The sequence below is a fragment of the Furipterus horrens genome, unplaced genomic scaffold (assembly GCF_987537825.1).
Source record: "Furipterus horrens unplaced genomic scaffold, mFurHor1.1.pri manual_scaffold_1, whole genome shotgun sequence".
Taxonomy (NCBI): Eukaryota; Metazoa; Chordata; class Mammalia; order Chiroptera; family Furipteridae; genus Furipterus; species Furipterus horrens.
Genome location: NW_028327171.1, coordinates 151,377,996 through 151,403,183, shown reverse-complemented (window position 1 = coordinate 151,403,183; position 25,188 = coordinate 151,377,996). Strand labels below are relative to the sequence as shown.

Here is a 25,188-nt window from a genome sequence, read left to right as displayed (position 1 = left end):
TGTCCAACAGTTCTGACACAGTCATGGTTTCAAGGCAACTTTTCAGGTAACCAAGTCAAAATTTTGGGGGGAAAATCTAGTAAATGAAGTGGACCATCTTCTTTGAACTCTAGGCCAGGAGCTGCAGGAACTTAGCTTCTTGAATTAATTCTGAGAGGCACCAGGGAGTTGGACACATTACATATCACAATACTGGTCTGGTCCAAAATTAGGAATGCATTTTTCTATGAAACTCTTTCAAAAAAAGTAACTGATCACTTTGTAAAAACGTGACTTAATATTTAAGCAAAAATAAGAAAACTGTATTTGTTGCTTTTATAAAACTAGCTCAGCAAAGGAAAAGATGTTAATGAAACTTCCTGCAAGAAATGTAGATTGCAAGTAATATGCCTTAAGGTCATGTCCCATGTTGCTGAAGTGTTTCACAAAAAAAAGGAGCTAAAGTAAAAATTAACTTCAAGAACTGAATTGTGATTAATTAAATCATTACCTTTTAGGAGTTAAGAGTCTTATGATAAACACACTGAATCAAGAAATATGAGTAATTAACTGTTGTAAAGTAGAAAATAATGAGAACACTTTAAAAATTAAACCAAATCATGTTTTGACAGTTTAATATAGTTTTTATAAAACTGAAGTTTCAGTATTGAATACATGAGTTTATAATTTTGTAACCTAAGTACTTTTAAATAATTGTAAATTGCATACCAGACAATGCAATTAGTTTGATGTTAATCTGAATATATATATGTAATTCAGGCACAGCTACTAAAGTGGAGATCACAGATGTGCTGTTCAGTCAAGGTGAACTTTCCTCATAGTATGGATTAGTAGAAAATTTCATAATACGAGTAGCATGTAAGACACCCTCCTCACAATCTAACTCCTTCTCCCATAGAAATAATCCATTATGTTTCCATCTTGTTTAGACAAAGTGACTCTTGAGAATTCAGATGACTAAATTATTTTTTAATATTTTAAGCCATATATAAATGAATTTAAAATGGCCTAAGGATTTTTTCTGAAATAATTAATGATAAAATGTCCTTATTTTTTATTTGGCAAATATTTACATAAGTGTATTCACATATTGCTGAAAAGGGTAGATATTTAAAATGGAAGATAAGCATTATCAAAATAATTATATTTCTTGTATTTACATCATTTTGATAAATATAATTGAATATTTTATCATAACAAGAGCTATACCATGAAAATCCCATAAAAAGGATTTATTTTGCATTTGTTAAATAGTTATTGAGCTCAATGAACACATTACATTTGCTTTCCAGTAGTCACAATATTGGTGGGCTGAAATTTTTTTTGGCTTAAGTTCACTTTTACATTCTTTGACTTGTGCTCTTACAACTTCCTGAAATGAAAATACCAGAGGTTTATTTTTTGTTCAGTCAATAAAATGCATAACTTTTCACTGAAAACACGTGTACAGATTGAACAAATGTTACACAAAATCATGTTGATAAGAAGTCCTCCAGACTGAAATATATGAAACTGAGATTATTTTGTTTGGAATAATCAGTGTCAAAAAAATCAGCAACAGGAGAAGAAAAGCAATTCTTTATTTTTATCCAAATATATTAGACTTTATAATTTAGTTAGTTTCAACAAAAACATAGAGTCACCATATAATATACAAACCAAGACACTGTAAGAGTGAAAGGGAGTGCTGTTAATAATTACACAGGTAAAACAGGAAAAATCAGGACTCTCCTGGGTAAACTGGGACCTATGATCAACTTTGCAATAGGGGTTACACTGCAATTACATGCAGAAATCATACCTTTCCGATACATATGTGCTAAAAATAAAGGAATAGCATTCACTAAGAAATGTTAATTTTGGCAACAGTGGTGTTTCTCATCAGCCAGGTCTCTGTTTAACTATCACCCCCTCCTTAAACCAGTCATCTCTTCTAAAATAATTTTTATTTCACCCAGTCCTTTTTTCATGTTACCCTGTTCTCCTTCCCTTAACTACTGTCTTGACTGTCCTAAGTCATCTCATTTGGTTTTCTGTCTATCTCACAGAGTCTTCTCCCCATTCCCCTACTGATATGCATTGTTCAAATAAGCAGTGACCTTCTCTGATTTAGTCATACCCAAATCCCCCAGGGATTAGACATGCCTGGGCCATAAAAGACATGGAAATAAGTGTTAAATGAATTAATGAATACATTTGGAGAGTTTACTTTGGGGCCCATAATCTCCTTGGTACCAAAGACAAAAGAACTCTCCAAATTAAGTTATGGCTCTATTTAGTTTTAAGTGTTTGGACTAAATAATCTGTGCAGTTTGTTCCACTGATAATAAATATAATATGACCCCTACACTCCCACTCCCTTCTCTTTCTGCTACTATTTCATTTCTTATATCTAGCAAAAAAGAAAGTTTGGAGATTAAGGGGTATGGCAACCAACTCTATTCACAGTGGATGGATGCTCATTATGCCAGTAACAATCCCCTGGTATGTGTTTGCACCTACAGAATTTGGTTGATACAGAGGTAGCCAGAAGGTATTATTGTAGTCAATAAGAGAATTGTTGAGGTAATAATTTCCCAATAAGGAAATTATCACAAGATTGCTAAAAATGGGAAATGATGAGTGCCAAACCAGCCATTAAGGATTTACATGTTAATGAGGAGAGATAGATTACTTACGGGCAGAGTTGGATTGCAATGTTCAAAACAGTTTTATATGAAAAACTATGATATTCTGATAAGGAGCACTTGTAAATTTTCATAAAAATCTGCATTCCAAATATTTATTTTGTAGGTGTTCTACTGAGCAATAGTTTTGATTTCCTAATGAATCAAAAATATAAAACCTTAGTGTTAAAAAAATAGTACTGCTTAAACTATTTTGACAAGCCAGGGATCCAACACACTAGTAAAATCAGTGTTTAACCAAACAAATAATAGCAGCAAAAACAAAAGAAAACAAAAACAAAAACCCACGGATGTGGAAGCTATCTCCAGTATATACAAAACATTCCTCCTGAACTAAGTGACAGGCGTGGGATGGCATAGGTTCCCCAGGTGAGAAAATAATGACTGTCCTGTTACAACAAATAAAATAAAGGCGTAAGAAAAGAGGCTTGGAGGAAACACTTTGTAATCTGTAGAATGTCTATTTAGTATCCTGTACACTTGAAACTAATACAAAAAAAAAGTGTTGAATACAAATTATAGTTGAAAATGAAATTTAAAATAAGCTCTGAAAGAGACTTGATTAGACATAAATATTTAAAGCAAAATATTTATAATCTGTTTCATTGTATTGTTATATCTCCTCAAGATAAGTTACTAGTTTTTAAAATGACAGAGGTTTTAGAAACAAAGTAAAAACTGACTGAGTTTGAAACAGGGACCATTAATTATGTAAATCACACAGATTCTTATATATTCAACATAACTTGGCTATTATCACAATGATTAAGCATTTGTTCAGAGCTCATATTTGTGTTAGATCATACACAAAACAGATTTCCAGATTTTAATTAGTCCAGGAGAAGATCTATTCTCAAATTAATCTATTTATTTCCCCTTAATACTAGCAAGTTTCAAAAATTATAAAAATTTTCAACATATTTATATGCTCTAAAATTTATGAGTTAATTATATAATGGTTATATTTTTGCAGGACCATAAATAGCACAGACTTGTGTGACTCCATCATATAAAGTACAGTTGAAAACCTTCCAGGACCATAAACAGCAGAAAACATTAAATCAGATTTTAAAATGACAAATAATTTAAGGCTAAAATATTTGGTATTAATAATTAATGCCAGTAGCCTTCCTAGCATAATAAATTAAACATGCACAAGAACTACAATTTTGAACAAAACATCACAATTTTATCAGATATATATGTATGTATGCATGTGTGTTCATATATGTGTATATATGTACATACATATATACACATATATACAGTTTTATCGCCCTGAAACATATCCACTCGTGTTTGGCTTAATATGTATATGTTAGAAATGTCATGGAGAGTACCACTCCTTTAAATATATATATATATTTTTTCCAGAATATACAATATAAATATACCATATATAAATCATGCCATAAAACTAAATGCAAAATTTGCACATTATTGCATGCATGGTGTGATAATACATGCCCGTTAATAAGAATTTCCTTATAATGGCCGCCCTTCACAACTTTTGCTTTCTGCACAGTAGCAATACTTGTGAAGAAAGGGTCCTCAAATAAGCATATCTGACTTGGGGGTGTATATAATTTTCAGCCAAATATTAGATTATTACTAAATCAAACAGTAAGTAATGTCCAGGAGGGTGTTTGTTATGTGAATCGATCAGAGTTCATTTTTCTTAACTTGGCTGGAAGATTTCCTTCCATCCTGGTCACTCCCCCAGCCATCTTTTGAAGCTTTGGTGGCAAATCAGCCACTGACTGGCTCATGGGGTCAGACAACATCTTGGTGGTTTTAGATACCAGTTTTTCTTCTGAGTTGCCAGGAACTGAACTTATTCGTTGAAGTTTCATGGGCAAATCTCCCAAGCTGTATGCTTTTTCTGAAGTTGTTGAACTCATCCTCAAGAGTTTTCTGGGAAAGTCTTCTCTTCCAGTAATTTTCTGTAGCTTAGAGGGAAGTTTTGTACTAATATCTTCTAGTCCATCTAAGCAATCCACAGAATTATGTCTTTCTTTGCTGTTAGTTATGGCAGGTGCTATTAAAGGAGATGACATGAGAAGCATTTCCTCCTGTTCTTTCACACTGTAAGGTGGGGTGGGGACTTCAAATGTTGCATGGAACTGGGAGTAATCAACTTTAAAGAACCCTTCTTCTAAGGAAATTACAGGGAAAAAACGATGACCCCAAAGTACTTCATCTTCAGTGTACGATGTCCGAGCTTGACAAGTCATCCCTACAAGCAGAAAGAAAATCCTTGAAAAATTAAGCTCAGTGGAAGCACAAGTAAAGCTAGTTTGAACTAAGGGATTTATCTTGCTATCTTATTTAAGCCATGGACTGTTGATCTGAGTAGAATGAGTAATAGTATACGTTAAAAGTTTTCATATAAGTTGACAGCTTAGAAGCATATACTTTCTTCCAATGAAAAACACTGGGTACTACTGGTACTTTCATGTTTGGAGGGTAATACATCAAAAGCATAGTTAATTGTTTATTTATCTATAAACCAAAATAAAAGCATACTGAATATCAACATATGAGTCTCTGTAAGGAGATAAGAGGAGAAATCGCAATCATTTTCCATCTTTCCAAAAGCAATGTGATATATGAAACAAATCTGCCTTTGAATCCAAATATTACCACTTTAAGGAAGATACTTCATTGAGCATCACTTTCCTATTCTGTTGATGAAATCAAGGAAAATAACACCTGTACCACAGGATTGCTGTGAACATAAAATATAATAACACATACAGTTTGCTCTTAATACAAGACAGCAAAGATAACTAACATGAGTATTTGCTAAATAAATAGAAGTTGGAAATATTTCCATGTTGGATAATGGGAAGTGATTGTGGTGGTTCTGTTCTTCTGGATCTTTAAGGCCAGAATGTACTTTTGCTCAAATTTTAGAAATCTATGTCTTAACCAGTAATCATGACCATGTGATTTATTTATTTTTAAAATATTTTTTATTTAACTTTATTTTTATTGTTTATATTACCACAGTTTTCCCCACTTCTCCCCTTGCCCCCTATCTCTTACGCCACCACCACACTGTTGTCTGTGTCTATGGGTTGGCTAATCCCTTTACTTTCTTTCATCCATCCCCCCGCCCTTCCCGTCTGACAGCTGTCAGTCTGTTCCATGTATCAATACTTGTTTCTATTTTGTTCATTAGTTTATTTGGTTTGTTAGATTCCACAAGTTCTATTCCTGTTATAAGAATCTCTAAAACTAATGCTGGATAGCAAATGTCAAATTTTGCTCTTTATTTATTATATTGCTTGGATATTTACCTCATGCTATTCTGATTTACCTCATGCTATTCTGATTTACTTCATAAACCATATATTCAGACTGAGTTACTATTAAATCAGTCAACTTTGAATATTCATTGTGTAAAGACTGGGTAGTCCATGGATAAATTAAAACCATATATCAAAATTCAGTCTTACATCAGTCAAAAGACACAATTTCTCAAAGTTATAAAATTCACTACTTTTGTCTACCTTTATTCTCAGACATCTATTAGACATTATTACAACGTAAAAATCTTTAAATTCATCTCTTCAATAATTAAGTGTAATTTAAACAATGACAGTCTTTTTTCTTTCATTTCTATTTTACTTTTGTCACTTTATAAACAACTTTTATTGTGTTTAAACCTGGAATTGTTTAGATAAAGGGATATTTTGTCTTTTCCCTACTGACTAGTAATTATGCATATAATATTTAGAATAAAATGCATAATTAAAAAGCTATATTAAACATAAATCCTTTATTGATTTTTCCCCAAATTCTTGCCTTTTATTATTATCAGTTATTTACACCAAGGAATATGTTATTACCACTTATAATACTGTCTTATTTTAAAGGAAGTTTTTAAAGAAACATAAAACAGATCCTTGTCATATCTCAGGCACTGTTAGGTGTCTGCTCTACATTCTTTCTCATCTTCAATATCATCATGATATGAAAAGATTATTGGGTCCATTTTAAAATAAGGAATATACTGCTCAAAGAAATTAAATCTTTTGACTTTCCTTGGGAAATGATCTAGGAAGCTGTAGAAAATAAAGTTGTATTATTCTAATTTTTCGGTTGTTTTTGTTTTTATTTTGCTATGCTGTCTTTATTTACTATCTTTTGTTAGAAACCCAATACTAAACAATCTATCAACTTAACTATCAGAGTAGAAATATGATAATGACCAAATGTTAGTGTTGATAATCAATGTTATATCAGAAATAGCCATCAGAAATATTTATATATGAAGATAACAATATTACTTTTAAAAGTACTTTAAGTTTTTTAGACAACGCACTGTAACATATATATTTTCAAATAATTTTCTAGCTTCCAACTAAGTATTTCATAAAAGAAAACATTGTCACTTATTCAGAAAAATATTTTAAAATATTATCGATATATTTACATGGTTTTATTTTGAGAATTTTAAACGTACAGCAAAACATCTGGGAAAAAATTCCTATCCATTAATATATAAAATAATAAACAAAAATAATAAGGATAATTAAGAATTATTTTAAATTTATCTACAAAAGCAATCACTAAGTATATATAAATTTATCTTGTATATATTAAGAGTTGAAGTAAGTTCAGAGCATGAATTCATTTAATTATTACAACAATAAACACTGAAACAAAATTTGAATCTTATTGCCATTTTCGCCCATTTCATTTTAGTGAATTTTTACTCATAGTAAGAAAAAATAATATGAAATTAAAATCATAATTCTGTTTCTATTATTTACCATTATAATATAACAGGTGGAGTGGAAAATGGGGAGAACAAAAACTTATAAAATTATTATGGTGATTAAGGTGCAATGACATCTACAGTGCGAACAAGTTATTCCAAATGTTTGCTCACATAAAAACATCCATTTGCTTTGTCACTAAAATGCTAGTGGATGTTTATGACTAAAAGTAAGACGGGAATTTTATTCTACTATATGAAATTACCTTTAATTACTTCCATACAAAACATACTTGTGGAGCAACATGTTTATATAATTAAAAAGTATATGGCTTTGGCTACCAATTCCACTATTAGTAGCTTGTCAAAATTATCTAAAACTCTCTAAACCTCAGTTTTCTCTTTTACAATACCCTCCCTTGTAACACTGTTGAGAAGTTAAGATAAGTAAAGCGCATAGAACAGTGCTTGGTATTTACGCAATGCTCAATAAATAATGACTGCTGTTGTTATCATTCTGTAGTGACCACTTGAAATGCTGACTCCTCCTGGAAATTAGAGATATTAAATTAATATAAGGGAAAAATTCTGACATATTAGTCATTTGTCTCATATGAGAAATATAAAAAATAGAATTTAAAAATTACTAGATATCAGATAGCAGTTATCTTTTTTGAAATGGTCAATTCAATATTCAAAACATTTTGAGATATAGAAAATACATATTACTTAGGTTTGCAACATTTAGGGTTACTCAAATTTTCCACTTAAGTATCTCTAATAGCAGAAAAGACTAAGTGTGGAATCTGGGTATATTAAAAAGGCCTGCAGCAAGCTGAGTTACTAAATCTATTATAACTGGTAACTGTACCAAGAATATTTGCCAGCACTTTAACCTTTGTTTTACCGCTGTTTCTTTTTTATTAAATGTAGGTACACAAATATCAGACATTTCCAATTTAACAACATTATATAGTCTCTATGCATGGTTTCACCTCAGAATACTAATGTACAATGAACCTGTGAATACCGATATGAAAGTATTAGAAGTTAGATAACAGGAAAATGTCTATGATGGTCAATCTTCAGTTTAGACAATGTGCTAACATAACAAATAATTTGTAGACTACTTATCTTTATGAAAGTGAGCCCAAAATGGTGTCGAAAAAAATAAAATACAGGTTTCAACTGAGAAGATTTAAAGTAAATATAATTATGTTTTCTAAGAACACGTATGTATCATAGTGTTCTTCCTTCTATAATGTGTTATTTTCTACTTCTTACCCTAATCCAAATTATTTTAAAGTAATCTATGCTTGTATTCATAATTGCAGTGCCACTGGAATCAAAATAAATGGAGCAAATAGCATTATTCAAAGGTTACTACATGATTGCATCTCTTAACTGGCATTGCAACTATTTGCCTGTTTTAACCAGATTCCAGACTTGAACAAATGTAATGAAAATCAACACGAGCTCATCTCTGTGGAAACTGGCAAAGCAACAGATGTTGCTACTGAAAATAGCTGGGACTTTTGAATCCTTAGATGAAAAACATTTTGTGAAAAAGATTTTAATCTGTACACCAATTCATAGATAAAACAGCTATATATTATTGTTTAGTTTAATTTATTCCACCATCAGTGTGTCTATCTAAAATGACAGAAGCAGCGTAGTCTAACCTCTTTATTTTTGATGTTTCCCTTTCCTGATTCTGCCTTTACACCATGCTATTCCATCCACCTCTTTAAGTGAACTTAATGTTCATTCAAATAAGAAGCCTGAAAGCTTTTGAAGTGAACATGACCAAATGAGTTTTATTTGACAAGTCCTTAATTAAGCTTGCAGAGTACTTCTAACTTGTTATATCCTGGTCAGGGATGGTACACATATTGCCTACATGAGGTGAACAGGAGATGGTTAAATATGATATAACCAGGCCAAGGAAAATGTTTGAATGCTGTGACACAGAAACTATCAATCAGTAACTTCTGCACAGAGAGGCTTTATCTTAACCTTATTATAGAAGTTGCGAAGGGATAGAGAGAGATTGTGAGTGGGGAGAAGGAGGATAGAGGGATGGGGAGAGAATTCTCCTATAATAGTGGTTGTGTTTTATCATGTGTGCATTAAATAAGCAAAAGTGTGTGTGGGGGGGGAGCAAATCTCCTACAATAAAGTCATGTAATAATAATAATAGAAAATATTGCTATAGGACTTATTATGTGCCAAGTGCCTTTCTAAGCACTTCTTACATGTTACCTTGAATTCTCAAAACCGTGTAAATTAAGGCTTAGTTTCACTGGTATCATATGGCAATTGTGAGGATTAAATTAAATAAATTAACATATATAAATTCTATGCACAATATTGGCCATTTTTTTTCAAGAGTCCTGAAATACAAGCTATATTACTATTTTATAAATTTTATTTTTATACACACTCCCACCCACACACAAAACTGAAAAATTCAACCAAATAATATATTGTTTTTATTCCTTAAATCTACACTTTTTGTTTTTTCTTCTAATAGGCAGTGGTTTTTTACAACTAAATTGACTAATAGTCTAGCATCTAGAGCATGTGCTATATTACAAAATAATTTTCTAGACCACTCTACGTATTGCTCTGAGGATTATTGAATAAGGTCTGTAGTAGTTTCTTCTCTAATGTACTTCCAAAATTTCATCCATTCCCCAGGATATAAAAACTATAAGGCTTACTTGGCCTTCTCTGCATCGTTTCTACTATGTTGCATTGAGCTGAACCCAAATTTAAAGTATAAACTTTTTGAGAAAGCATATGAGGCTTATATATTTTTTAATCTTGTTTATAAAACATGAGGACACTGTGTATACCACTGTTGAATCATGCTAAGGTTGTGGCACCAGGCTTCTCTGGGATATAGGTTGTGAAGCTATTAAGAATATATAAATTGCTTCCAGAAATTCCAGTTTTCAAATAGATGGAATACCTTTAAAACTTAACATATTCTGTTCAGGAAGACTTTTAGAGAGGAATAGAAATTTCCAGCATGTAGTCAACCCAGTATTATCCTCTATTATTTACAAGCACTTGGTCTTATAATGTGTTCTCATATACTAGTTTGCCATTATTACTTAAGCTGGGTCAAATAATTCTAAAAATAAGAAATAAATACATAATAAAAACAGGAAGGAAAACCTCATTGTATGTGTTAGAAAATAAAGAAGAAATTTAGCAATAAATAATTCAAATAAAATACTTCAGGTTTCTAAGTCCTCAGAAGAACAAAAGAAAGTCCATTTTTTAACCATGACCACTAGAACAGGTTAGACTCCCAAAAAGGAATATAAGTATAGGTGCTATAAGAGTCAATGGCAGGTAGACTATCTGATAGGGAATTCATAATCATACTGCTAAAAATATGAGGCCTGTCTGGAAAAAGTCCAGCCATTGTTAATATAATAACTGTTTGCATGACATCGATGTAACCTGGCAACCAAGGAGAGTGGACTAGAATGCATATGTGTGAACAATGATGACTTCACTGTACTAGTCAGTGGGGGGAGAAGATACCATTGACTGAGCATGTGTACTGCGTGGCTGTCACATTCAAAATGACTGAGCGAGTAGAGCAACAGATCTACATTACATTTTGCTTTAAGTTTGAACATTGCTCTACAGAAACTATTTAGATGATTCAAAAAGCCAGTGCTATGGGCTACTGGTGATTGGCAGTTTCATCATGACAATGAACTAACTAGCTCATGCATTATGTCTTGTTTAATTTTTTGGTGGAACATCAAATCACCCAGGTGACTCAGCCACCCTACAGCCCAGATTTGGCGCCCTGCAACTTCTGGGTTTTCACAAAACTACAATCACCTTTGAAAGGGAAGAGGTTTAAGACCATCCATGAGATTCAGGAAAATTTGATGGGGCAGCTGATGTCAATTGGGAGAATTGTGTGAGGTCCCAAGGTGCCTATTTTGAAGGGGACTGAGGCATCATTGTCTTATATATGTAAACTGTTCCTTGTATCTTATATCTTCTTCAATAAATGTCTCTATTTTTCATATTATATGGTTGGATATTGTCTAGACAGATGTCATATATTTGAGAGACTCAAAGTAATATTAAACAAAAGAACATGGACTTTGAAAATAAATGAGATTGTTGCTGTTTTAATAATACATTTTTAGTAAGACCTTGATCATATTATTTAAGTTATCTGAACACCAACTGATATAAACTATGGATAGTAATAAGGGATAATAATATGTAATTTATAGGGTTAATACAGTTATAAATGACATGTTCTACTTAATTAGTCTACCATATTACTTAGTAAAAATAAATTTTCAATAATTTGTAACTATTATCAATCACTATTATTATTGGGGTTGCAGTTAATTAAAGGTCATCTTAGGTATATGTCAATTATTTAGTGATCATCTTATTTCTTAGAATTAACTCAAAGAAAATGAAATAATGTTCATCTTGTTAGGTCCTATTAATTTAATATAGACCATACTTTCTATATTTATCTGGATGAATAAGGGTCTATTAATGCACACATGATGAAATGAATCAAGTCTAGCATTGTCAATCTGATCTGCCCTGCACAAATGTGATGAACTTTATAGTAGCAACTACTTTCCTCAAAATACAATTAACTTCTACTGCACTACCTTCAGCTCTCCACTCCCACTTCATGTAAGCATGGCAGAATTTTCCCAGTACACTTTCAATTAATTATCATTCATTTAACCTAACAATGAAAAGGTTTCATTCTTAGCACATCTTTTTTTTTCCCTTCATAGTACCTATTAAAACACATTTCCCTGCATTGTCAATCATAGAATCAAAACAAGAGTAACCTAGATTTATTTATGCTATTGTTTTCTCCTGTGAAAATAAAACTTTTAGCTTCCAAAGCATCTTAATGGTATAGGTATAATGTAACTGAATTACTGTTGGAGAATACCCCCTATTATAAGACTGACATCAGAAAATATATTTTTTAGAGGAAAATGTAATAAATTTCTAGCTTCAAAGAAAACAGCACATCCTTCCGATAACACTGAAGAAAACACAGGGGAACAATTTTTAACATAATTCTTGTGGAGTTCTATTTTTCAGCTCTTTTAGACTTAAATAGGCATGCTGATATAAAAACTGCAGTTAGTTTTCATCTATCACATCAAGTTTTTCTCTACAGCTTTTCTTAATGTGACCACTCTAGAATTAATTGAACCTGGATCGAGGGAAGCACTAGTGCTCTCCTATTGGCTGAGAGCAAACCTCCCTTGGGTGGGGAGAGGTGAGGGATGACCTTGGAGACCAGCGACAGGTTCATACTTGTCTAGGCTATTCAGTTACACATGAGACAGTGTGGTGAGAGGTTCTTTGCCACTCTATATAGTGAATCATATTCCAAAGTGTAGTCCGAGTTCTTGTCTGTATACAAGGAGTTAGCATAATTTATTTTTTTTATTTACATATGTACTTATTTCCTTTCCTTCAGGTCATGTCTGCCTCTGCTATTTCTCATCATAAGTGCCTAAACAACCCTGATTTGTTTTGTTCTATCTGTGGCAGTTTCACCATTCCCAGTCAAAGGACAAACATCAGTGCATTTGTCAGGCAAGCCTATTTTGCATATTTTAAAGTAAAACTTGCTGATCAAAATAAGTCCTGGGCCCCTCACAAGGTGTGCAAGCAGTGTGTCAAGAGTTTATGGATGTTGATGAAGGGAACATGTGATAAATTGCCATTCGGTATACCTGTGTTTTGGTGAGAGCCCAGAGATCATTCAAATGACTGTTACTTTTGTATAGTGAAAATGTCAGGATATAACAAGAAAAGTAAATGTAAAATAGAGCATGCTAGTCTACCATCAGCTATATGCCCAGTGCCTCATTCAACTGAAATCCCAGTGCCAGTTTTAACTGAACTACCCTCTTTTGAAAAACAGGAGAATGGTGAAGAACTAAGTGACAGCAATGATGAAGATTTTGAAATTGAATATGCTTAGTTAATAAGGGATTTGATCAGCATGAGTTGAATTATTTGGCATGAGATTTGGTACTATCCAAAGAGGCTTCAGAACTCCTAGCATCAAGATTACACAAGAAAAACTTGCTTGCAAAAGGAGCAAAGGCATTCTACTTTTGATCGAGAGAAAGTGCATTTCTACAGTACTTTCGAAGTGATGGTGGCTTTGTGTATTGCCATAACATACATGGTTTAACGGAGGAATAGGAAACTCCAATCTATAACACAACTGAATGGCAACTCTTCATCGATAGCTCAAAGCAGAGCTTGAAGTGTGTCCTCCTCCACAATGGCAATTTATTTGGTGCAGTCCCAATTGGCCATTTAGTTTGTTTTTGAGAAGAATATGAAGACAGAAAGAGTCATTGATCTATTGCAATATCACAAGCACAATTAGATAATCTGTTGACCTTAAAATGGTCTGCTTCCTTCTTGGTCAGCAACATGGATACACCAAATATCCCTGTTTTCTGTGTATGTGGGACAGCAGAGCTTGTGAGAAGCATTGGGTGGAGTCAAATTGGCCTCCAAGATCTGACCTCAAACCTGGTGATCCAAACATTCTACATGAGCCACTTGTTAACAGAAAGAACATTATATTCCTACCTCTTCACTTAAAACTGGGTCTCATGAAGCAATTTGTTAAAGCTTTGATAACTGATGGAGACTGTTTCAAGTATCTCATATTGGCATTTCCTAGCCTGTAATTTGAAAAGATAAAATACCTTAATATGTATGTTTGGTAGCAGAACTTTACTACTTATACACAATTTGGTTTACAGTAACAATATACAGCCTTTATATGAATAAAATAACTCTAACTAAATGGTATATTCAGGTACTTTTTTCTTTATTTTCCTTTGTATGTTCATTTCATATCATTTTTGGGACAAAGCTAGGGTATCCTGTACCTTAAAAAGTTGATGTGATAGAGAAAAATTGGGTCTTTTTTGGCTTCAGATCCCAAAAGTTAGTCAAGAACAAGTGTCAGATCTAACTCAACAAAAATTGAGTTCCCCAGTGAACTGATTCTTAGTTATAGAGAAGAAAGCCTTTTAAAATACTGTCTGAAGCAATAACACACTTGTCAATGTTTTTAAAATGTTACATATAAATTATAATAATTAAATGCTTAGATTAACCCTATTTTTAAAAGATACTACTAAAATCTTGCTTTAAAATATAAATTCATAACCACTTTATGTGGTGCTATGGTTGAAATAGGTTGAAATTCATATATTGAAATCCTAACCCTTAATATGAAGATATTAGAAGGTGGGGCCAAGTAACTTTTAAACTATGTGATATTTAAATAAAATAAATAAATACATTTAAACAAGAAATAATGAACCTTCAATTTACCAGCATGTTTTTTAGTTCCTTCAAAATCTAGTTACAAGTTACTATTACAATTTTAGTCTCTTCAAAAACCCTTAACAATAATAAACATAACACATAGTAAAAAAAAAAAAAAATACATGCTAGATCCTGAGTTTTTTCCACAATGTATATTATTGTGTAATTCTCTTCACCACTCTATAAAGTCAATATTATTCTTTTCATATAAGACATATCAAGAAATATCTTGTCCAATATATGACAAGACATGATTGTAGACAAGATACAAAATCAAGCCCTCCAATTCTAGAGCCATTTTTTTTTAACTCTATGCTATTCTGCTCCTATTTTCTTGAATGGACAACTCTTCCATTAGTAACCATTGTTTTCCATGCACATTACTTGGTCTATGCTATTTCAACTGCTTAGAATATCCTCTTTCATTTCTCTACCTGTTGACATAAATCCTCACATTCAAAGATCAGATCACATGTCATTAATTCTACGAAGTCTTTTCTTGACTTTTATATTTTAATTTATTGAACTCTATATACATCATATTGTCATACACATATTTACATGCACAGGCACACATAGCCACATTCCTTACCATCTGGATATAGTACCTATCTCAATGACATATATTATTAAATTCAATCAATAATAATACTTAAAATTTATCAATTTATGAAACATCTTCATTCTGCGAGGCACTCTTCTAGGTGTTGAATTATAAGATGTTATGGCAAGGGAAAAAAGGAAGAGCCTTCTAAATCTCCATGTTTGAACCTCATCTTGAAAATGTGTAGACTTAGCCACACAATCCATAGCTACAGTGTGAGAAAAACACATTCTGAGGTGAGGAAAGACATTTACACATATAGTGCTGTACAGAGGTACAACCAGCTGTACCTGAATTTAGGATGAAGTTCCTATTTGTTCATTCATTGCAGTTAAAGAAGCATATTGCATTAGGATAAGCCTCTTAAAAGCACTCTTATTCACCTTGGCATCTCTAGTATACTACAGTCTGGCAAGTATTATATACGTAAAAAACTCTTGGGGACAGACAGTAGGAGGAATGGAGGAAGAGGAAGAACAGGTAGGTTAAAAATATCTGTTCAAGAGAAGTCAACTTCTATACACATTCACCACCAGGAATGACTGTTACTGACAAGGGATGTATAATTATTAATGAAATAAATATCTGTAATATGTCCATCTTTATTCTTTTCTATGTTTTCGAGGTGATGATCTATTAATTAGTTCAACTCATGAGCTCCAAAATAGTCTTTGAAACATCTATACTAAATTTTTATTTTGATTAGTGAAATAGGGTAGAAATTATCAAAATAAATCATATAAAATGACTCTATAAAACATGAATGACTCTTACACAAAGAACCAAAACACATTTGCTGGTAAGTTGCATTAAAATGTAATCAGTTAGTTTATAATTTCACTTTTGTAAAATTATATGCCAATAGATGTTTTATATACATAAATTTACTGGAGCAGTTATATTTATCTGCATTTAACTATTAACTTATGTGATAATTTAATTAGATATTATGATACACTTGCATACTTGACCTCTAGTTAAATATAACCTTTTGGAAAAAGTTCTATCCCTCATGCATTTATAACTGATCACCTTATAAAATATAATGGACCCATTTTTACCTGACAATTTAAAACTTGTTTTCACTTAATTCATGACGCTTACTTTTTATATAGGCTGCTACATATTTTTCAATTACAAACTATAGCTATTTTTTAACATCTTTGGCAGAAATTCAAATACATTTTGTTTGCTTTTAGGCTTAGAACAGAGTGAATAAGACATTGCAATTCAGCAGTTGTTCTGGTTCTATGACTTGTAGGAAAAGGTCAGAGAATATTCTTTCTGATTTTGCTATTAATGTTACTTATAGAACTTAAACAAAAACTAAAGTCCCTATAACTTTATGGGAACTGTTACTGAGTGTCATTTATTTTAGGTGTGAAAATGTCACATCACAGCAATAATCACAACTATATGATATTTTAGCACATCTATTTTAAAAGAAAATTGATTGGTTTCAACATGTATATACAAATCTTCTTAAAGACTTGTCATCATAAACAGGTGTTTAAAAGTCAAACTATTAAGAGTTTCCCAAATTACATAGTTTATCATCTCTAGAGATAGTATTTTAATTTACTTCAATAAAAAAATCACTTAAAAAAAGTCAAAGACATAAAAACATTGAGGAAAACAGCATTTGAAATGCTAACAGTAACTTCCTTAAATTTGACACTTGCAGAAAGAAAATGATAATGAAACTCTGTAAGTTTATGCTAAAATATAGCTCAACTCCTAAGGCACCCAAGATTTTCTCCCAGGTTTTAAATGATCAATGATCTGTCAACAAGCATTCTGTTCATGTAGAGAGCTAAGGACTAAGAGTAAAATTCGCAACTGGCCTGGTGACCTTTTGGAGAAATTTTAATATAGATATCTTTGCACAATGTCATTTACAAACAGATGTTTTTATATCATATAGATGATACTAAGATATGTAATATGTAAAACTGCTTAATATTCAAAGGCTTTTTAGTATTACAAAAACAAGACAACCAAGGTCTAAACAAAGGAAGGGATTAAAAAGGAGAAAAGGCAGGTGAGTTAATCCACTTGGAAAATTAGAAATCAAATTTTCTGGCTAAATGCTCACTTGAGAATTATAAAATAGAATTAATAACTGGTAAAGAACAGGCTCATTTCCTGGCCATATATATCCAGAGTTGTCAATTTTTGAGTTTTTCATAATCAGAAACTATATTTTATCCATTCTACCATTTTAATAGACTTTTTGAACAACAAATGCAATAAGAACTAGAAAATAGCTTAATGTCATGCAGTTATTTTATTTCAAGTAATATTTTACTCTGTCTAATAAACATTCTAGAAGTTAACAAAATAATATTTCACTTGATTGACCTAAAAAATATATGAACTGTGTTTGAGTAAATCCTCTTTCATACATATTGACATAAAAGTAACCAAAATTTTTCTGAGACAAATTCATGTCTTTATTTAACCAAATTCTACAGAAAAAATAAATGACTTAATTTGCATTTAGGGGATCAGTCAAGAATAATTAAAATATTTTAAGTGAAATAAAAAGAAGAAATTTTGCTTCGGCTAGTGTGGCTCAGTGAATTGAGAGCTGGTCTGAGAACTGAAAGGCTGCTGGTTCAATTCCCAGTCAGGGCACATGCCTGGGTTGTGGGCCATGTCCCCAGTTGGGGGCATGAGAGAGGCAACCAATAGATGTTTCTCCCCTTCTCTTTCTCCCTCCATTTTCCTCTTTCTAAAAATAAATAAATAAAATCTTCAACAAAAAAAGAGAATATTTGAAGTAATGATTTTTTAAAAAATGGGAATGAAAGCTGATTGACAGAATAATTGAGGAGTGAGTTTTGTTTCAGACATATTATTATAAAGTAATACAGATAACCCATAACTCTAATATAATCTAATATATGGATATACATTCTAGAGTCCATGTAAAAATATTTAAATAAATTATTTTGTTATTAAAATCCCTGTTGAATAGTTACTATCTTCTTTTTCAGGTGATAAACCTTTACCTAAAAAAGATGTACAAATTGCCATTAATCATATGGAAAGATGTTTCACATCATAGGTCATAAGAGTACTGAAAATGAAAACAGTAAAATATCACTAATTTGGAACACTGACAACCATAACTGCTGATGAGAATGTAAAACAATAGAAACTCTCATTCATTTTTCGTGCAAATGCCAAATGGTACAGCCATTTGGTGGTTTCTTACAAAATTAAGCATGCTATTACCATGTGATCCAGCAATTGGGCTCTTTGGAATTTACCCAAAGTAGTTGAAGACTTATGTCCCCACAAAATCTATACACAAATGTTTATAGTAACTTCATGCATAATTTCCAAAACTAAAAGCAACCAAAATGTCCTTCAATAGTCAATGGATAAACACACCGATGTATATCAATACAACAAAATGTTATTCAATGATACAGAGAAATGAGCTATGAAGCCATGAAAAAAAATGAAGTAGCCTTAAATACGTATCACTAAGTGAAAGAAGTGAATTTGAAAAGGTTATAGACTGCACAATTTTAACTCTGTGACAGTCTGAAAATGACAATGATGGAGACTAAAAAGATCAGTGATAACCGAAGTTTGGGGATGAATAGGTGGCACATGGGATTTTTAGGACAGTGAAACTATTCTGTATGATATTATAATAGGGGATACATGTCGTTACACATTTGTCAAAACTTAGAATGTACAACTCAAAAAGTGAACCTAATGTAAGGTATGGACTTATGTTGATAATGATGTGCTCTTGTTTCATTGATTGTAACAAATGAATGACAATGGGGCTTGACGTGATGGTGAGGGAGGCTGTGTGTATGTGTGCTGGGGGAGAATTACTGGAACTCTGTACTTCCCTCTCAATTTTACTGTAAGCTTAAAACAGCACTAAAAATAAAGACTATTGATAAAAACTCTAAATTAAAAAGTTAAAAAAATAAAAACAAAAAAGCAAGCCCCCAAGAGAAGTTAAATAATGTGCTCAAGGCCTCAGAGCTGTCTTGTAAGTAATAGAGTAGGCTGCTTCTGTTTTTTTGAAGTTAACTATTTAGCATGTCAAGAACCCTTGCATATACTCATAAGCTACATTTCAACCATTTCACTTTAACATAAACATAGACCTAGGATTATGGTTATATATCATGTGGTGAAAAAAATCTATTGATATATAAATTTACCACCAAATCTGTTTTCTTCTCTAATAATTTTCAAATTTTGATTATTATGATTCTTAAATCCATAAAATTATTTTTAACTTAAAAAACTACTTTTTAAAAAAATTACTTTTAAAGTTAGAATGAGAAGTTACCATATTTTGTTATTCTTAAATCTGTATTCTACATGCTCTGCTCATCACACTAAGCCATATATAACCTATTAACGTAAGTACAAATAGGTGCATCTGTTTGCTGTGCCTTTATTTTCACTAAATAAATTGAGGCAAGAAATAGGTGTATTTTCTATGTATTCTGAGCTAATTTCCAAAACCTAAGTCTAATGTCAAAGTTTATATTTATACAAATATAAAATTATGCCATCATTTTTTAAAACTATAAGTAAAATGTTTCCTCTGTATTTTGAAACCATCATTACTGCTTATACCATCTGGTAAGGCTCCATTCCCTCTCACGTTGACATCTCCTGGCTATATATATATATATATAGGCTATCAAGTTCTTTTTAATCTCTCTGCTTCTTCAATTAAGTAATAAATTCTTTTCTAAATCTTTATTTGAACATCAGTTCTTTAAGTGCATATAGTATCAAATAAGTGGTAGAAAAATAGAACTTACAATAAACACTATTATGTAAGATTTAAGTCAAGGTCGTTATGAGCACATGATAGCATCTTAATGGAGAAACGGTCCTATCATCATAAAAGTAAGGGAAAAGTACACTTACTGTTGTTCAAGAGAAACAGAAAGTAATTATTGAAAACTTCAATCTGACAGAGGTAGATTTAACATGTTTTTTATGAAGCTTAAGCTCAAGGACTTTCACGAGTAGACATCTTTTCTATGTTTATATATTAGATTTCATAATTTGCATTCTTCATTTTTTTTTCTTAAAGATAAGTATCAAAATTATGAAAGCATTCATCCCTACCTAGATGTGCTCCTGCAGAGTGTAATAACCTGTGATCAAAGCAAAGTTCACAACTTAGACTGCAGGCACAGTTTAAAAGATTTGCCATTACTTTGGTGAGATTGTTTTATAATTCATCTGTTCTTGATATTGATTAACTTTGGAAAGAGATTATGCATTCTGTATACCTTTTATAGATATTCCCTGTTTCACCTCAAGTCCACATCTCCTTCACAGAAATTGACCACTGAGCACTGTTTCCTAACCTGGTATCATACTCCGCCACTCAGAAACTAGTACAGAAAACAGCTTTCCACAGCACCTGGAAATTATCTTGACTAAGGACTCTTTCTTACAATTATCATTCTTGTTTTTCACAGGGAACTCAAGAAATGTTGGCTATTATCACTGTTACTATTAATATTTTAATATGTACATTCAGGAACCAAGATCTTATTATACAAAGTTATTTCTATTAGTTAAAGGTTACATTTTTCCCACTTCACTGGAATGTTAAAATCATCTGTCAGACAAGGGATATCTGGTGCTGTGCATTGATGAAAAATTGTACTTATCACCTGAAAAAAAATGTGTTACTCCACTCAGTGGCAGGTAATTGATATATTCTGTTACAGGCTGTGACACTGGCTGATAGTGTTTTGCAGAAATCACCTTGACTGCTCTGTGGAGAAAAGTATCTGATCGGGGCAAGACTGAAGTGAGTGCAGCAATTGGGAAGCTGTGGTAAAAGACAATAACCACACAAGTGGCTGTGAAGATGCATCAAAAAGATATTTATTTAAGAGACAAACGTAACATGACTTGACAACTAACTGATTTAGAAAAGGATAAAGACTAGCAAGCAACAATTTCTTATTGTTCGAATGACAAAGATGGACACGCCATGACATTTTACTTGTACTTCGTGTAAGAAAGAGAAGAAGGTAAAAATAAGAAATAAAATCATACTCTTTTGTTTTCTGAACTTTCAAATTAAATCTGTCTTATAGTTTTGTACCCTCATGCCTCTCATTTTTTAATCATAGCAGCAAGTAGCATGAGAAAAATAGTCATCTTCATGTAACCATTAATCTAAGAACAATCGCTCCATCCCAAACTGTCTCTCCATTTTGCTAAGCTCAAAGGAATTGTTATGACTGAAATGCCACTTCAAATCTTATTTCTAAATCTGGAATTCGTCTCATTAATTACAGCTTCTTTGTTTTATTCCTGATCTGCTGACAGCACACTCACTGGCTGGGTCTCGGCCAGCTAATCAGATTAAAGAAATCCATGATGCATATCTTAACGTTATTATTTCTCCAAGGTTTCTTTCTGAACACTTAGGTATCAATAATCTTACAATGATTTTATGATGTTAAAATATAGTTTTAATGGAACACATTAACTTTTTGGTAATTAATAAAAATCTGTTGGAATGCAGCCATAATTCACTATTTTTTTTTCCAGGAATCTGAGAGCAAAATAGGCAAAGAGAGTGTACTTTATTAAGGAATCTGATGACGAGACACAAATTATGTTTATTGTAAGCTGAGATGTGAATTATGTTTATTGTAAGATAAATTACCTTATGGTATGAACAGTGCAATTAAAGAAACTAAGAAGACTTCTGACCAGGATGGAGGCTTAGACTGACATGCTCGGTCTCCCTCTACAATTAGAAAGGAATACAACTACCTCAGTACAAAAGATAACTAGAAATTCCAGAAAATAAAACTACACGGAAGCCCAACATACGAAGTTATAAACCAACAGTGCTTGTCGGACAGGTAAGAAGAGCGAATCGAGTGATGCTGTTTGCGGTAGCACCAGGGACAGCGACAGGGAGAGCAATCCTGGCTGCAGTCGAGCCCTGGCAGCTTGTGACCCCAGCGCTGGGAAAGGCAGCCCCCCCCCCCCCCATTGCCTCAGACAGTGAGGCCCAGAGGGCGGTAGGACAGATCCTGGTCTCCCAGCAGAGAATAACTGCAGGAATCCATCTTGGACCCCCGCCCCCATACAAAGCGCCACAGCACCGCGAAAAAGGTTTCGGATCGCCGCCGGTCGCCGGGTTGTGATGAGTGCATGGGATCTGCCCCCTACAGCCTGCCCAGGAAGCAAAGCAAAACACAAATCTGTCAAAATAAGGCAGACAACTATAGAAATCCCCATAATGCAGCTCACCAGGCAGCAGATGAAGAATCTGACACATGAACAAATAAGAAACCTTTCAGAGGCTCAATTCAGAGCTATAGTCATTAGGTGGCTTACAGAATTAACAAAAGATTTGGAACAAGACGAGAAAGGATAGAAAGCCACTCATACTGAAAAGAACAAAAACACATATGAGACAAGTGGTGAGGAAATAAAATCCAGAGATCAAATCAACAAGCCGGAACATAGGGAAGAAACAAACTGTCAACCAGAGCGGAAAAAGGAAACAAAAAGTAAGGAAAGTGAGGAGAGGATCAGAAACCTCTGGGACAGCTATAAGAGACCGAAGATTCAGATTATAAGATTGCCAGAGGGTGAAGAAGAAAAACTAGAAATTGAAAAATTATATGAAAAAGTAATAAAGTATAATTTCCTGAACTTGGGAAGGAAATAGACTTACAGGTCCAGGAAGCACAGAGAGTTCCAGAAAAACTGGACCCAGGGAGAACCACTCCAAGACACATTATAATCAAATTGTCAAAAATTAAAGATAGAGATTCTTAAAAGCAGCAAGAAAGAAGAAAAGAATCATGTACAAAGGGGTCCCAATTAGACTATCAGCTGACTTCTCAAGGGAGACCCTGCAGGCAAGAAGGGACTGGCAAGAAATATTCAAAGTAATGAAAATCAAAAACCTACAGCCACAAATACTCTATCCAGTGAAATTGTCATTCAGAATAGAAGGGCAGAGAAAGTGCTTCCAGGACAAAATAAAACTGAAAGAGAGTTCATTAGATCTAAACCACTGTTATATGAGATGTTAAAGAGACTGGTTTAGAAAAAGGAGGATCGAAACTATGAACATTAAAATGAAAACTTCACCACAAGAACCAACAACAGAAGCTAGGGAATTGAAACAAAGGCAGACTAAGTAGGCAATAAGAGTGGGAAAAGAACTATAGGTATGGGGAACATATTGGGGGGAGGTCAGCAGGGAGGGGGCAAAGGGAGAGGGAGGGAGGTGATACAGGAATTAAGAAGCATAGTAGGAGGGAATGGAGTAGACAGGAAGAGGTTGAGAAGAACTATATGCACAACCAATGGACATGGACTAAAAGGGAGGGGCAACTGGAGGGAGAGGGGCCACCGGGTGGAGGGGAGCAGAGGGAAGGGAAATTGGGACAACTGTAACAGTATAATCGATAAAACATATTTTAAAAAAAAAGAAGAAACTAAGAATAATTTAAGTTAGAGAGGCCTTGAGTAATATAATGTAAAACACTAGCTTGTATCAAAGAGGAAAACTGAGGCACAGAGGAGTAACCTCCTACATATGTGCCAGAATTACCTATTTTCACTTGCAACATGATTTTGTTTATAGATAGTGTTAAAACCAGAAAAGTACATTGGGAACATGCGCTCAATGGCCAAATAATTTGAATACAATCTAAATTCCTGCTTTACAATGAAAAGTTGTGATCTTGCCTAAATTATCTAGATTAATTTAATTCTTAGTATAAATTTGGTTACATTTTTAAAAACACTGTATTTTAATTAATAGCTCAGGTTGTTGTTAAAACATGTGAAGGGAAGAGCCACCTGTCTCTTTCTCTACTGTTATTTAAAAATAATATTTGTATTTCAGTCCTTCAGTTTTAATTTACAGCCTATTCTGAGATCCTATCAGCTACTATCAACCTCTACTTAACTAAGGCAAGGAGGCAAGTAACGGAACTAAGAAGGTGAATGAAAGAATACTATTATAGAGGGGTTTTTTAAGTTTATTAATGTAGACCTAAATATTATATAAAATCTATTATATATGGAAGCTTATCTGGCCTAAAACATTTTTTTTTTTTTTTTTGGTATAGTGAATTGATTAAGTAAATTTTACTTTTATTGTTTTTTGTTTGAAAAACTTAAATATTTTACCCTTAAATCTATTTAGCTATATAGAGAAAAAGTTCTTGATTTTGAAAGGATATAATATTTTAACATGTCCAAAAGCATAGACAAGAAGAGAGAGTGACAAGAGATTCCCCACCTCTGTTCAAGGTGTCAAGCCTATGCCTAAGCTTGTGCTTCACTTTAGAACAGAACAGCCCTCTTTTACCTGAGCTAAGAGCCTGTATTAACTGCTGCTCTCATTGCCATTTCCATGTTGACATCTCTCACCCTGGATGGTGCTAACATCCCCTGACCAGTCTTGACTAATCATAACTCAGAAATGCTAACACTCCTCCCCAGTCTGGTAAACTGATGACCTTAAACATATTGGAAGCTTCCTTCTCAGCTTTCCCTGCTCCCAGAATTCGGGAGCTACCCTTGCCTGCCTTGGTTGTCCTTGCCTGTGGGAGGTTAGCAAGGCTGAGATCACTGCAGGTCCCAATAGTCTATCTAAAGCATTTAGTATATATTCCAAACATTTGGATAGGTTTTCCAAGGTTCAGGCGCATGAGGTTTTCAAATGATGTCTCTTGTAAGTGAAACCTACATATCCTGTGATCCTGTGGAAACCA

At 32.9% G+C, this 25,188-nt stretch overlaps 1 protein-coding gene across 1 annotated transcript in view; it reads right to left on the bottom strand.

Moving 5' to 3' along the window:
• Nucleotides 1-1,556: 1,556 nt before the first annotated feature.
• Nucleotides 1,557-25,188, bottom strand: part of KCNJ3 (potassium inwardly rectifying channel subfamily J member 3) — a 146,906-nt gene continuing 123,274 nt past the window's right edge. The window contains exon 3 of the mRNA XM_090279973.1: nucleotides 1,557-4,923. Coding sequence (XP_090136099.1) covers nucleotides 4,337-4,923 — 587 coding nt within the window. The 3' untranslated portion in view covers nucleotides 1,557-4,336. The remainder of the gene's footprint in view (nucleotides 4,924-25,188) is intronic.